The sequence below is a fragment of the Branchiostoma floridae genome, chromosome 17, assembly GCF_000003815.2.
Source record: "Branchiostoma floridae strain S238N-H82 chromosome 17, Bfl_VNyyK, whole genome shotgun sequence".
Lineage (NCBI taxonomy): Eukaryota > Metazoa > Chordata > Leptocardii > Amphioxiformes > Branchiostomatidae > Branchiostoma > Branchiostoma floridae.
In genome coordinates this window covers 10,192,180-10,206,797 of record NC_049995.1, presented here as the reverse complement: position 1 = coordinate 10,206,797, position 14,618 = coordinate 10,192,180, and the positions used below count along the sequence as shown (strand labels likewise).

Genomic DNA, 14,618 nt, shown 5'->3' with positions numbered 1-14,618 from the left:
TCCTGTAGCCCTTTAGACCTTTAGCCCTTTATTTCCTGTCACTCTGTGGTGAAGATGTTTAATATATAGAAATAACACAGACATGCTAAAATTAATACTTCCATACATGGAGGTGACAAAACACAAACAAACAAACAACAAACAGCAAACAAGACACACCTGACGGGTTGAAGACATCTTCCACCAGACTCGTCCTGTGGAATCCTCCCACGTGGCCGGTCCAGCTCAGCTGTATCAGGTGCAGCAGCTGCAGCTGTGGCTGGGTCAGGGTGCAGACAACACCTGGCAGCTCTAGGAGCACTTCTGTCTGAGACTGCAAGGGGTCTCTCCTGCACAGAGATCATAGAAGTACTAGTACATAACCTGGGTCATACAAAAGTGGATATTTCAAAATATTCAATTATTAACAACTTTCCATACAAAGTACGACATTATGACTTGTCAAGCAACCATCCAGGCACGATATGAAACTTAAATCAAAGAATTCTAAATTGATTTTGAAGAATGGAAATGTCACACCTTAAGTACAAAGACATATCACAAAGTACTTATTATTTGTGTATTAAGAAAATGTATTGGAAACTGTTTCTTACCAGTACATGGGCAACAGAAGTGTCTTGTAGTACACAGCAGTACTGCAAGGGGCCAGTACTGTCAGGGGTGCAGGGGATGGATTGGACGGATCCATTGTGGTCAAGCCAACTTGAAATCCAAATACCTGCAGAAAACAATAGTATATGAATTTAGTATAATTTTTAACTTAGGCCCTTATTTTCATCTTGGGCCACAGCAAGTAATTTTATTGATGACACTCTCAGCAGACTCCAAATTTGATGCAAGAGGGCAAAAAAATAAGTTGGGTAAAGTAAAAGATGGCTGAATTTTCAAAACAGACAGCATAAACTTTGTGCACTTCAAAGTAACACTAATGTGGTAGACTGGCATCACTTACTAAGATGACAACTACAGTCATGGCTTCCAGATTCATTTGGTGCCACTTTTACCAACGAACTAGTTTCACTTCTACAACAGTTGTGTGAGCAACAGTGCTGTAGTAGGTTGTAACAGACATCCTTACCTTGACATATATATATGTGAGTAACAGTGGTGTAGTAGGTTGTAACTTACCTTGACATATATATGTAACAGTGATGTAGTATGTTGTAACTGTGTAACTGTGTAACAGTGGTGTAGTAGGTTGTAACTGTGTAACAGTGGTGTAGTAGGTTGTAACTGTGTAACAGTGCTGTTACTTACCTTGACATATATTTGTGAGTAACAGTGGTGCAGTAGGTTGTAACTGACAGTGTGTAACAGTGGTGTAGTAGGTTGTAACTGTGTAACAGTGGTGTAGTAGGTTGTAACTGTGTAACAGTGGTGTAGCAGGTTGTAACTGTGTAACAGTGGTGTAGTAGGTTGTAACTTACCTTGACATATATATGTGAGTAACAGTGATGTAGCAGGTTGTAACTTATCTTGACATATATATGTGAGTAACAGTGCTGCAGCAGGTTGTAACTGTGTAACAGTGGTGTAGCAGGTTGTAACTGTGTAACAGTAATGTAGTAGGTTGTAACTGTGTAACAGTGGTGTAGTAGGTTGTAACTGTGTAACAGTGGTGTAGTAGGTTGTAACTGTGTAACAGTGGTGTAGTAGGTTGTAACTGTGTAACAGTGGTGTAGTAGGTTGTAACTGTGTAACAGTGGTGTAGCAGGTTGTAACTGTATAACAGTAATGTAGTAGGTTGTAACTGTGTAACAGTAATGTAGTAGGTTGTAACTGTGTAACAGTGGTGTAGTAGGTTGTAACTGTGTAACAGTGGTGTAGTAGGTTGTAACTGAGTAACAGTGATGTAGTAGGTTGTAACAGATGTTCTTACCTTGACATATATATGTGAGTAACAGTGATGTAGCAGGTTGCCCGAGGGTTGTACCATACAGCTGACAGCGGGTACCAGGTTGTACCTGTACATGGGTACAGTGTTCTGGATGTCTATCCTATCGGCCTGTACCACTATGGTGGGGAGGGGGAAAACTTGTTCTGGTGGTTTGGGTGGCTCCAACAACTTTTGTTTGGAATCCTGTTGGAGCAAAAACTGGAGTAAAGGTTAATCCTAGATTGGCTGATTTTGATACTCAGTTTGTCTTGATTATGATTATGACAGTGTTGAAGATAGTGTCAAATTATGTTATGTTCTAATTCAAAGCTTTAGACTTTTGTTGAGAAGTATATTGTATAAACTCTTGTGACAGTTAGATAGTCTTACTTCTGGTAGCCCCTTCCCCTGTGAGTTTAAAAATGTGCCATCCCTGACATGTTTGTAGACCTTGATTGAGTAAACATGCACCATCCTGGGACCTGTCAAGAGACCCTACAAGACTAAGAATGTACTGTCTCTGACCTGTCTGGAGATTCTATCCAGTTTAAAAACTGAACTGCCCCTGACCTGTCCACAGACCCTGGGAAGTTGAAAATGTACTGTCCCTGACCTGTCTGGAGACCCTCCTCCCTTTCCTGGGTTCCTGTACTTCAGAAGCGGGCGTGTCCGGTCTCTCCGCCCCGCACACGTACACCGTGAGCGACAGGAGTGTCACGTGCATGGACCGGGTAGGGATGAACTCCTCCATAGCTGCTACCTCCTCCAGAGTAGGGTGGGGTCGACTCTCATCAACAACCACTGGAGAGTTTGGAAGATTTCATCAAAAATTTTCATCATCATCATCATCGTCCTTGGGAAAGACACTTAACACTTTGACTTTGGCATTCTTTGACAGTAGTCCTTTTGCATATTTTTTTTTTCATTTCATGGCTTACAGATTTTGAGGCTACTTTGTATAATCTATAGTATGGTTGAACTAATCTGTAGTATCGGACTCATCAGCCACCAGATGATCTCCGTTCGCGAAACCAAGCCGAGAGAGTATGGTTGAATTTTTGGAAATGGCTGAAAATTGATGCGTCACGAATGTCATCCATATAATCAAACCACCATGGCCATACCTTTACTTTCTAACCTACCAGGTTTGGGCTGACTGTAGGGTTCGTACTCATGGTTGTTGGCACACTCCTGGAACTTTAACAGCTTCTGTACCACCTCGCTAGTTACAGTGGCCTGGACTGGTGCAAAAAGGAACCTTTTGGATGACGACTCCTTTATTGTGGACATGTCCTGGTGGCTGCTGTGAGAACCTGCATCAGAACCACTCTCAGACACTGTAAAAAAACAATAACAAACTTTACACAGGGTTGAACAAGTCCAATAGTTCGATTGTCCTGGGCAAGTGAAAGTGCTGATCAGGTAAGTGCATATCCTACCCCACTTGCCGGATTGGGCAACTAAGATTTCTCGATGATTGTGATTTTGATATACTTGTTAGAATTTCACATTCATGATATCAAGCCTTGATTATCACAGACAAATAGAGTCAATGATAAAAGATTCCATGACTGAAAGTGAAGTTCACATACATAGAAAAATGTCATTCAAATTTCGGGCAAGTAAAAAGTTTCTTTGGGCAAGTAAATCTTTTGCGTTCTTGCGCGATAGGATAAGTGAATTTTATAAAAATTGTAAACAACAGCGAACGATTGATTGATTGTTCAACCCTGGATAATGTCATTGCTATGAAGTTTACTTATCATTTTTTTCTGTTATCTTTTTAACACGAAGAAGAAGTAGAAAAGAAATAAGAAACGTACATGTTTTGATATAGGACAACTGCAACTACCTGGAAATCATGTTTTTTAAACATGAGTTTATTTCTTAGAAATAAACTCACAGGTACATTGTTTAGAAAATATGATTTCCAGGTAGTCACATTATAGCTATACAAATAACAATGTCTTAATATGCGTTAACTTTACATAAAGCATATAGATTCAGCACATATATAATAACTAATTAGCTACATGAACATTAACTATATGAATCTGACCATTCCTGTCTTCTATCTCCATAGTGTAAAGATAGTCCATCCAAAAGGCTCCATATCGCTGTAACATGGCCGTCTCATTGTACAGGCGCTGGTGCATCTCAACATCAAGTACAAAGTCAGGCTGAACCCTAAAGATATAGAAATAATAAACATCATAAATGACAATCATGAAACAAGAAATAAAAAAAAACATACCCCTATAAAGTATTCATTTTTTTAAAAATCTCTCACACTGTTTTATCAAATTTAGTGATGTTTGTTGCTTATTCTATGATAGTAGTTTGCAATTGGCACTCAGAAGACTACACATATGTATACTATAACTGATAAGCAGGAAATTGATGACAGGAAATAAGATAGCCTTTGATAACCTATTTTGGGACCTTTGGCCTAACTTCCTGTCAGTGTCTCTAATGTGCTTAGCATGTGGAAATAACATGATTACAAAAACACAAATGCAAACGAAAAAACTGACCAAACCAAATTTCCATTTCATAAAGGTAAAAAATAATAAGAGAAGTTTGTGATTACCTGTTGTTTTCAGGGCTCCTTTCATCAAACAGTGACTGGGAAAAGAAATGACTGCTAGTTTTGTTTTCCACAGGTTCCCCTGCCTTGAGGAAACAAGGGTCCTGTGAAGGAAAAGAAAGAATCATAATGATAATTCCTGCTCTACATTGATATTACATGTATCCCAGAAATTCTTTCTTTTTTTTCTAACTATTGCAAGTTTAGATTGGCAGCGTACAGTTTACAGTCTGTATGTGCTATATAGAAATAGCTAAACTTTCTTTCCAACACGAATTAATATAGACTATATTAATTAATATAGTCTGTATGTGCCTTTGGCTTCCAATGTGAAATGAAAGTTTGAGTGATACACACATATTGTCATGGAATATGTGGTAAATGTATTAGATTCTATTCTATCTGCGTCTTCCCATCCATCCATCCATTCACAGTATGGCACTATGACATCTACAACCTTGGAAATTCTTCCATTAGGAAATGGCAAATTAACTTGTTTATCATGATTTTAAGAATACAAAAAACAAATAAATGCTTTAAATCTTAAGATACATTTTCCAATTGCCATTCTTTATATTTCTAATATGTTCTTTCATTCAACCTCTGTATGAAAAAAAAAGTTTGCATCTTCACCCCTACCATTTCTCTAGTAGTGGTTTCTTCCTCATCCATACAGGTCAGTTGGAACTTGGTGAAGCCGATTTGGGCATCAAAGAATGTCTCCCCTCTCATCAGTATCTCCAGGGATGAGCCGTCCTGTTCTAGTCTTAAATATGGCTTAAAGACCAACTTCTGTGGTCCGTAGAACATGTTCTCTTGTGTAAGCTCTGTCAACTGTGGAAGACATAGAAATAGCCTGTGAGTGTGACTGACTGTCCATCATAATTAGTTCAACCAATGATAGCAAGGTAATTACATGTAATTAGAGGTTTCACCAATGACAGAGCTGAGCTGTCCTGTTCTAGTCCTAAATAAAAATATGGCTTGAAGACCAACTTCTGGGATCCGTAGAACATGTTCTCTTGTGTAAGCTCTGTCAACTGTGGAAGACATAAACTGTTCCTGACTGTCCATCATAAGCGGTGCAACCAATGATAGCAAGGCAGTTACAAATTTGACCAATGAGAGAATAGAGCCTTCCTGTTCTAGTCCTAAATATGGCAGAAAGACCAACTTCTGTGGTCCGTAGAACATGTTCTCTTGTGTTAAGCTCTGTCAACTGTGGAAGACATTGAATAGACTAATCCTGATTGTCCATCATAAATTGTTTAACCAATAGTAGCATGGCAATTCGAGGTTTGACCAATGAGAGTACTGAGACTCAATGAGGGTAGAATCTTGTTTCTAATGACCAACAAAAATCTGTGAAAATAAAGAGGTACCAAAAAAATTAGCCGGAATCAAAACATGCAGAAAAGACAGACTGACCAACTTGAAACATATACCAAAACATTTTCAGGATTGTTACATGCAATTTGCCTGGCTTCCAATTACTCAGTCAGTGAATCTATTCATTTTTAGAAAAAGAGAACTTCCTGGTAAGAGGGGAAAAAAGTTGCTGTGTTTTGAAGCTCAAATTTAAAACAATTTTATACCATACAGTAGTAGTACTGTAGAAATACAAAAAATACACATTTTGAAATGTCAAGGTTTCACAAGATTTTGGTACCAAAAAAAAAAGCACTGCAAATCATTTCAACACTTACAGTATGTACAAAACATTCCATACCCTACCTTAAATGTGACCACTGCCTTCTTGACATAAGCGCTGAAGGCCAGGATGGGTTCAGCAGGTTTGGTGGGCTTGCCCCTGCCGCCCCCCTCCCCCTCTCCCTCCTCCTCTTCAAAAGTCACCAGTTCTGGCACCAGTGACCACATCCAGGACCCCCAGCCTTGCTGGTCACTGTAGTCCTGCGGTTGGTCAGTATTGTCCACTGGACCTGAAAAAATCTTATTGTTAGATTCCAAGTAATCTTACGATGGCATAAGATCGGAGTGTAGTCAGTCAAGAAGTGTACATTTACCATGTAGCCATTCACACTCCTTCACTCCTTCAAGCCGTCTTCACTCCTCTGGCAGCTTTTGATACTATCTTATGCAACCATAGGATCTGCTTGGAGATTAGATTCTAAGTAGGGTAAACAAGTATCTACTACTGACTTTTCATCTATTGAAACATGCTTCAAAACAATACTTCTACTTTAAGCTTTTGAAAACTGTCAGAATAACACAGCAAATGAAATATCTTTTAAAAAAACAAAGAATGTCAGACAAAAAAGGCAACATTAATATTTCCATGCAAATACATGATGTTTAGTACTTTCAAATGGTCAAGCCTTATAACTACAGCTCTTTTTCTTCTTATTCAAACACATCCATATAGTAAGTATAACAGGTGACCAGTCCCTCTAGCTTTGTCCTTCCACTTGCCATATTACTAGTATGTAATAAACTACTATAAGTAAACAAGGTTATACCCTGGCAGGGCTCTAGCCATCTCAAAATTTTTTTCCGTCAGCCAATTCCCATTGTCGCGGAAACACTATTCCAGGAGTTAGAGAGACTGAACTGAGACCTTGAAAAACGGGTTTTAATGAGATTATCGTATGCGAAAGGGCACCGACACACATTGTCAACAATCATAACAATAGCAAAACAAACAGTGTGCGGCTTTTACGGCCGTGGACGGCATCCCCAAGCCGCCTGTAGCTTTCACCAAGGAGCTTTTATCAGATTTTTGTCCGTCAAGGTTGACGGATTGGTTTTAAAATTTTTCCGACACACACAGCAAATTACCGTCAATTGACGGAAAAACGGACGCTGGCTAGAGCCCTGTACCCTGGGGTAACCCATCTGGTCTATGCAGGTCATTGACCTTACTAGTATTTCCTTGGAGACGAAGAGGGGGGGAGAAGAATTGTCTCCCTTCTGTGAAAGTTTTTAAAAAATTAAATGATACAAATGTAATCATTTAAATCTGTACCTGTATTTCCTGTTGCTAGTTCTTGCTCATGCTCAAGTTCATGTCCCTCTTGTTGTTGCTGGCTCTCTGGAAGGTCAATATCCCCATAGTACAAAGCCGTACAGAGTTGTATGAGCCTTAGGTACATGGGAAGCTGGATATCACTGATGGAAATGTTCACTTCTTCACAGAACGTATTGATCTTTGTTGCGAATGGGAGTTTCGCATTCAGGCTCTCGTACATCATGAAAATTCGCGTCTCGAAGGAACATCGGAAGATCATCGGTTCCTGGTACATTTCGATCTTTCCCGCCGCTGTCCGCTTGTCCAGGCAAACGGTCATGTCGGAGAACTTGATGAGCTTCCGTAGCACGAGATCTTCGACGGTTAGATCGATGAACGCGCTGTCCCAAAACTCGTTCACGCTGTAACACTCCGCAGACTTGATGTTTAGCGATAGAACAATGTCATCTTCTACGTACTTCAGAATGAGGTTGTTGACTACGATAGAGACGTTGTTCACGACTCGGTTGATCAGCGTTTGAACGTAGCCCGGCGGGAGGTCGGCATCGCTACCGGTCAGCTGGCGTTTGACCTTTGACCTGTCTACGCTACTCGCCCGCGAGCTTGCAGTGCTTGTCTTCGAACTTGTGCTGTCTGTCTCCCCCGGGCTCGCATCCCGTAGCTTCAGGACGCATTCTATCGTGTTTATGGTGATGACGACGGGTTCGTACCCCAGCCGTGCCCACGGTACGTGTACGCGGAGTTCGTGGATGTGACCGCTGAGGAACGTGATTGGTAGTTTCAGCTCCTGTTCAAGGACGTCCAGACGAAGGTCAAGGTTGTTTAGGACGACGTCGCCGCCCCACAAGGACAACTGGAGGTCCGAGGGCTTCAAGTTCTTGATGTATTTGTTGACATAACTCATCAACATCGGCGCGATATACGACTCCAACATGGCTGTTTTTGTTTGCTGTGCCTCTTGATGAATAAACAAGTTCTTTGGGATCTTGCTCGATCACACTATGGCACTGTCTCTATCATACATGTACCCATCATCTTATATTCAGCTCCTCCAAGGATTGAGGAACATCATCTTGATCCAATCTTTACTAAGGAGGAGGCATCCAAGATTGAGGAGGCAAACCTGCAGAGGAACAATTGGGAAACAAATCTTGGTACAATCACTCATACAAATTTATACAAAATTGTTGTTATGCAACATGAGAAATATATAGTATTACATTATGTTGAGTTTGTTACTTCTTCTACGTATTCCACTTACATTATAGATCTTTTACGTCTGTTTGCCATCTTAATGGCGTTTACTGTTGGTAGTTTGAAATACTTACATCTGTGTCAAGTCGAAACAAAAGCCTAACTCCGGCTAGGAATGTTGAAAAGTTGACCCCGCCCTCCCACAAATATATTCGCTCAATGCAGTATGCCTAGTAATAGTAGTAACTGTTGGAAATACGCCTAATAAAAGCGACATACTCTACAAAAGTAGTACAACAGAGATGAGAGAAGCAGGGGCCATCGAGGATTATGACTTAATATTTGTAAATAAATTTTTAAGAGTTTGTTTACAAACATTGAGCAACGTGGCCAGCCACTATGACATCATCATCGCCTACACCACTTCCAACTTTCCCAAGGACAATTTCAACCTTTTCTGACCCGCATTACAGTTCTAAAATTGGCTAAAACTAATCATTATCTTCTCCTATCATTTTCTACCACTCCCGGGGTGTTTATAAAGGTATAAATTTAAGAAATTCACAACTTTTTGACGAAAGTCGAAATTTTTACTCACCTCGGCCGCCATCTTGGAAACACAGTGCATGATGGGATATATTTCCGAAAACGAGGCTACTCATTTTACAGTGAATGAAACCCGCTTCCGACTTTTCCACTCCAAAAAAATCATAAAATTCTCCAAAACTCGTAAACTTTTGGGGCTGAAACTTTGCCAAGTGGAAGAATAAGCTGTCTTTGACCGAGGTGAGTAGAAGACAAGTTTATTGGCGTGGTTTTTATTGGAGAAAAGAGTTGAGAACGTGGTATGTTATGGTTGTGGGGTCGAAGCCATGCTGTCGGTCTACATGAAAGAAAGTGAAAAATTTTCTCGAAAAAGGACCTTTAAAAACATCATTTTAACGAAACTGTCTATTTTCTAGTACAAGGTTGACTTTCTGAAGGTCTTTTGCATTGATATATTGATTGCTTGCGTAATGGTAGCGCTGTGAAAAGATTTCTAACTCTAGTTTAAAGGACAAAGAAAGCCTTTTGTTGTAAATTTTCATACCAGGAGTTTTTCATGCATGTGAATTTGTATGACGTCACGTGATAGAAAACATGGCGGCATGGAATTTCATAAGAATAAACTCAGCTGTTTTAGAAATATTGTTTTTGTTCATGTTGCATCAAAACATTTATTCGATATCGTTGAAAATTGTGTTCAATCAAGGTTTGCATCATAAATTATGAAATATTATTTTTGTAGGAATTTATTCCACTTTTCCAACATAGCAATGCATAGCACGTCACCGGAACGTACTGCGCCTGCGTGAAAAGTATAGACATGTTAAACCCCCGGTTTACTAAAGGGCCGCATTTAAGAAAGTACGTGCGTATATAAGGGTAAAACTCCGTGTACGTTTTACGCGAAACCATGTCTCTAACATATACTGTGCAACAAGCGGGATTTTAATGCAACGTTGACCAAACCAAGCCCCAAACTACCAGGGTTTGCGCAGGCGCAGTACGTTCCGGTGACGTGCTGCAATGCATATGCTGGTGCGCTCTGACTCTGAGAGTCTTTGAGACATTTTCCTTGAGCCGTAGCGAGCCATTTCAATTCACCATAAATTGTATTTCAATTCACCATAAATTGTAGCTGCCTGTTCTATTATTAAATTCATCATTAACTGTCGATAGTGATAAATTAAAAACATCTTAAATTCAAAATCAATCGTGATGCTCATTTTGGCTGCTTTGATTCTATGAAGCACGTTGTTTATCATTCTGAATTTTCATGTTCAATCAAAGTGTTTTCAACAATTGCCAGTTCTTCTTTTTTACCATTATGATGTGTGCCAGCCCACTAAGATTAACTACATCAGTTATTGCCAGTTATCCCCCCATAAAGACCCCCATATTGTGGTGAAATTGCCTGACTACCTCTGTGAATAATGTTTTCCTGCTTTTGTTCTTTTAGTCTCAAACATGCCTTGAATTTTACATTTCATACTGATTAAGTGTGCCAGCCTGCCAAGATTTTTTGTCAGTCTTTGCCAGGATCCCCCCATGCAGACCCCATTCTTGATATTATGTTGAAACAGCCTGTTTTAATATCTCCATGAATAACGTTGTCTTGCATTTGTTCTTTTAGTCTCAAACAGGGTTGTAACCAGCACCCGTCCTTTGATGGAATTTTGCAGCTGGAGACGGAAAGAAAATTTGCCCGGATTCCATCCTCTGTGATGGACAAAAATCAATATGTAAAGATATAATAAAACTGTCTCCCTTGTGAAATTTTTCACCAAAACATGCCGTTGAACGGCTTAATCTACGAGCAAAATTTACACCTCAAAATGCAGGAATAGCATTTCAGAGGGTCTAAATTTTAATTTAAAATTTTACTGGGGGAGCATGCCCCCTGACCCCCCCCCCCCCCTAGGAACATTGCGCCTTCAGCATGACATCTCTCACCTTGGGCACTCAATAAGATTCAAAAGCGAGGGGATGGAAAAAGATTTCAGGCAGGTTACAACCCTGGTCTCATACAGGACTTGACTTACACTGTGTTACACACTTCATACAAGCACAATGTCAGGTAGGGGACGGCGGAAGTCCAACGTCGTGGGAGATTCCTCGCCACAGGTCGGCACGTCGTCGTCTCGCACGGGACGCCAGGTGAAGCGTAAAGCGCAGGACGACAGTGATGCGCCGGAGGGGAAGCGATACAGGAAGTGCGAGAAGGCAGGATGCTCCGCGACCTACCCCATTTGTTTTGCTTCGGCCACTGACAGGTAAACTTCCTGGCATGTTTGACCAATTGCTAATAATGTCACATTATCTGCAAGATCACATGTTAATAAGATCACGTGTCCATAACTCTCACGAGTGTACGTTGTGAAGTCATTGGTGATCAGTATTGATCCTGAAGAAGGTGACAACGGATGTTAAACATTTGATCTGTGTGTACTTTTGTGTTTGGAGAAAGTTTATCATTGTACTACTATGATTAGTACCAAGTTGAACACAGATAGGTGAGCTTCCATGATGAAGCAGTTCCATTGTCTTTCTGAGAAATGCTTTATGGGTTGAATTATAAAAGAATATACAGGCTTGGTATTACAGTAAATCATCATATGCTTGCAGAGGTATTACACCACTTTTCTTCAGTTACTTTGTTGTTGTCCACTGTATCTTGGTTTGGTATTGGAAAGTGGAATGCATCCCCCTTCTCCCACTGCCTTGTACCTCTTTAACCAAAGTCAGGTACTAGTACCCATTTTTATACCATGGAGGAAAGTCGTGTAAAGTGCATTTCTCTAGGGCACAATAGCCTGGATACTACTACCAGACCCCAGCCAGATCTCAAAAATATCTATTGTGTGGCCCCACACGATAGAAATTTTTTAGATCGGGCAGGAGTCTGGTATCCAGGCTACAGGCATAATGTTTAGCCAGGAATGCCAGGAATATCTCAATGTTGTGTCAACCACTCCACCATTCGATGCCACCTATCATTATAACCATGGGTACATTTCCTTAGTCTACATTATGTAAAGAGGAACCTTGTTTAATAAGTTGTAATCTCTGTTTGCAGGTGTGCAGGAAATGGCTACACATCCAGGTGGTACCATTTATCCGCGGGGGAGCATTTCTGCAACGAGTGCTTCGAATACTTCTACCGAAGGTAACCATTATATAAGGAGAAAATTTTTTAAAATATGTATTAAGTCCTCTTCTTTGTGTGTTTCATAATGTCATAATTTTTTCATATATTACCAGTCCTAAATATGGAACTGCAGTGTTCTAGCCAGCCTAAATTTTTTTTCCATCCCCTGGATTTTGAATTTGGAAATCTTGTCTAGCACAGAAAGTGTGACATTCTTAGGGGTCCAGGGGCATGTTCCCCCTAAAATAAGTTTGAAATCTAGACCCTCTTAAACACCATTTCCTGCATTTTGAGGGGCAAATTTTGCTTGTAGACTCTGCTTGGTTCAATGACATCTGTTTTGATATCTTAACATGCTCATTTTTGTTCATCATAGAGGACGGAATGGGCAAAATTCATGTCCATTCCTAGCAGCAAAGGACGATGGCTAGGCCCCTGTTGAACTGTATTGTTAACATCAGGGCTCTAGCCAGTTTCATTGTCGCAAAAACACTATTCCAGGAGTTAGACTTAGAGAGACTGAACTGAGACCTTGAAAAACGGGATTTAATGAGATTATCGTATGCGAAAGGGCACCGACACACATTGTCAACAATCATAACAATAGCAAAACAAACAGTGTGTGGCTTTTACGTCCGTGGACGGCGTCCCCAAGCAGACTGTAGCTTCCACCAAGGAGCATTTATCAGTTTTTTGTCCATCAAAGTTGACGGATTGGTTTTAAACTTTTTCCGTCACAAGCAAATTTCCGTCAATTGACGGAAAAAAGGACGCTGGCTAGAGCCCTGGTTAACATGTTTTTATACTTTTCCTCGGGACTTCTCCAGTTACAAAGACGGCTATGACATATACACCAACTGGAAGCGCCAGTGGACGTCCAACGGGAAGAGCGAGGCGAGCATCAAGGCGTTCATCGCGGACCAGAAGATCCCGTACTGGGTCCAGTGTACGCGGCCGAACTGCGGGAAGTGGAGACAGCTGTCCAAGGATATGGACATCACCTTAGAACTACAGCAGAGATATGTGTGCGGGATGACAGCCACTGGTATAAAGGTATAAATTTCTCATCTCTTTGGCATAACACACAAGTTTCTGTATCTGATATAACTGCCCTTTGGTGTAACATGCCAGCTTTGCAGGCACATAGCACGGCAGTAACTGGTTACCTTATACTGAAAGACTTGTCATACCTAACATTTGCACATCTAGCTTCAATAACCATTTCAAGTTGTCTGATGAGGATGCCCCCACTGAACTTTTTCACTTGTTGGCAGCCAGTTCCACTCAACAAAGTACTAAAAGCTATGCTACGGAGTTTTTTTCGCGCAAATTTGAAATATTCTAGAACTAAGAAATCTCAGATTTACTACCACTTTTTGACACTTTTGTGTCATTATTTCACGTTTGCAACGTAAAGGATTAGCCTACAAAGCATTCTGCTCTAGGCTCGCTGTAACCTGTTGACCTCCCTAGTTAGACCCTCCTGTGCCCAACTGTTTGTTGGAAGATCACAATTTTTATACATGCTTATTTGGTGTAATGATGTCGCAGCATCTCTCCCTGAATATTGGTATGCAATGCTATAGGTTTGATTGAACTAACGATGTAAAGAAAAAGTAGGAAAAGCTACTTTTTGTTTTGTTCAAATACTCCGTAGCATACCTTTAAAGGACAGCATCAGAAAATTTTCAATTCATTATTTTCCAGTAGTTTACTCAATAAAAAGTTGATGTACGTCAATTTTTACATTGATCCGCCTAATATGACCCTGTAGACACGTTTGAACTTCGCGCTCTCCTCCTTTCCCCGCCGCGCTGGCCGATGACGTAATGGCCGCGTTCTGAGAGTCTGACGTCACAGATCCAAAACTTCTAGCCAGTCATTTTGCTCGGTGAACCTCGGTCCTCTCAGCGGTAAATAATCACTCCGCCATTCTGGAGTTCAGTCCGTAGTTGTTGACAATTACTTTCGTGGACCTGTAAGTCGCATTGTGACCTGTCTACGAAGCCATAGTCCCCGGGAGACTAAACATGAATGAGCTTGCCTGCGAGTAAACCGCGCGGCGACGGGACGAAATCAAAACAATGGCGGTGGGGAAGGTTCACGCATCGTGCCATTCTGGACTGTTACAAGAGCGAGTTTGGGTCAATCCTTACCTTCTCCTTTCCGGACAGCACAGCGATAATTACACGTAAGCTTCCACGAATTTTGGTTGAATTCACAGTTGTCCAACTGGCAGTGACATTAAAAAAAAGAAACATTTTCCTCTGACAACATACCCGGA

At 40.7% G+C, this 14,618-nt stretch overlaps 2 protein-coding genes across 7 annotated transcripts in view; one reads left to right on the top strand and one right to left on the bottom strand.

Annotated features, from left to right (window-relative positions):
• LOC118404116 (vacuolar protein sorting-associated protein 13B-like) overlaps window positions 1–9,293 on the bottom strand; it is a 56,725-nt gene extending 47,432 nt beyond the window's left edge. For 5 of the 6 annotated variants that reach the window (XR_004829748.1, XM_035803104.1, XM_035803106.1 and 2 more), the window contains exons 1-11: window positions 8,778–8,979; window positions 7,447–8,572; window positions 6,198–6,403; window positions 5,103–5,297; window positions 4,467–4,567; window positions 3,936–4,063; window positions 3,019–3,213; window positions 2,490–2,677; window positions 1,880–2,080; window positions 594–718; window positions 160–329 (exon numbers count right to left, since the gene is read on the bottom strand). Coding sequence is in view for 5 of the 6 variants with exons in the window: in XM_035803104.1 (XP_035658997.1) it covers window positions 160–329; window positions 594–718; window positions 1,880–2,080; window positions 2,490–2,677; window positions 3,019–3,213; window positions 3,936–4,063; window positions 4,467–4,567; window positions 5,103–5,297; window positions 6,198–6,403; window positions 7,447–8,383 (2,446 nt within the window). In the remaining variant the exon portion in view is untranslated. Of the gene's footprint in view, window positions 1–159; window positions 330–593; window positions 719–1,879; window positions 2,081–2,489; window positions 2,678–3,018; window positions 3,214–3,935; window positions 4,064–4,466; window positions 4,568–5,102; window positions 5,298–6,197; window positions 6,404–7,446; window positions 8,573–8,777; window positions 8,980–9,241 lie in introns of those variants that run through there. The other variant, XM_035803105.1, reaches the window with a different exon arrangement.
• The window catches only part of LOC118404121 (lysine-specific histone demethylase 1B-like), a 29,656-nt gene continuing 24,307 nt past the window's right edge, over window positions 9,270–14,618 (top strand). Inside the window, exons 1-4 of the mRNA XM_035803113.1 lie at window positions 9,270–9,429; window positions 11,252–11,459; window positions 12,263–12,352; window positions 13,162–13,387. Coding sequence (XP_035659006.1) covers window positions 11,257–11,459; window positions 12,263–12,352; window positions 13,162–13,387 — 519 coding nt within the window. The 5' untranslated portion in view covers window positions 9,270–9,429; window positions 11,252–11,256. The remainder of the gene's footprint in view (window positions 9,430–11,251; window positions 11,460–12,262; window positions 12,353–13,161; window positions 13,388–14,618) is intronic.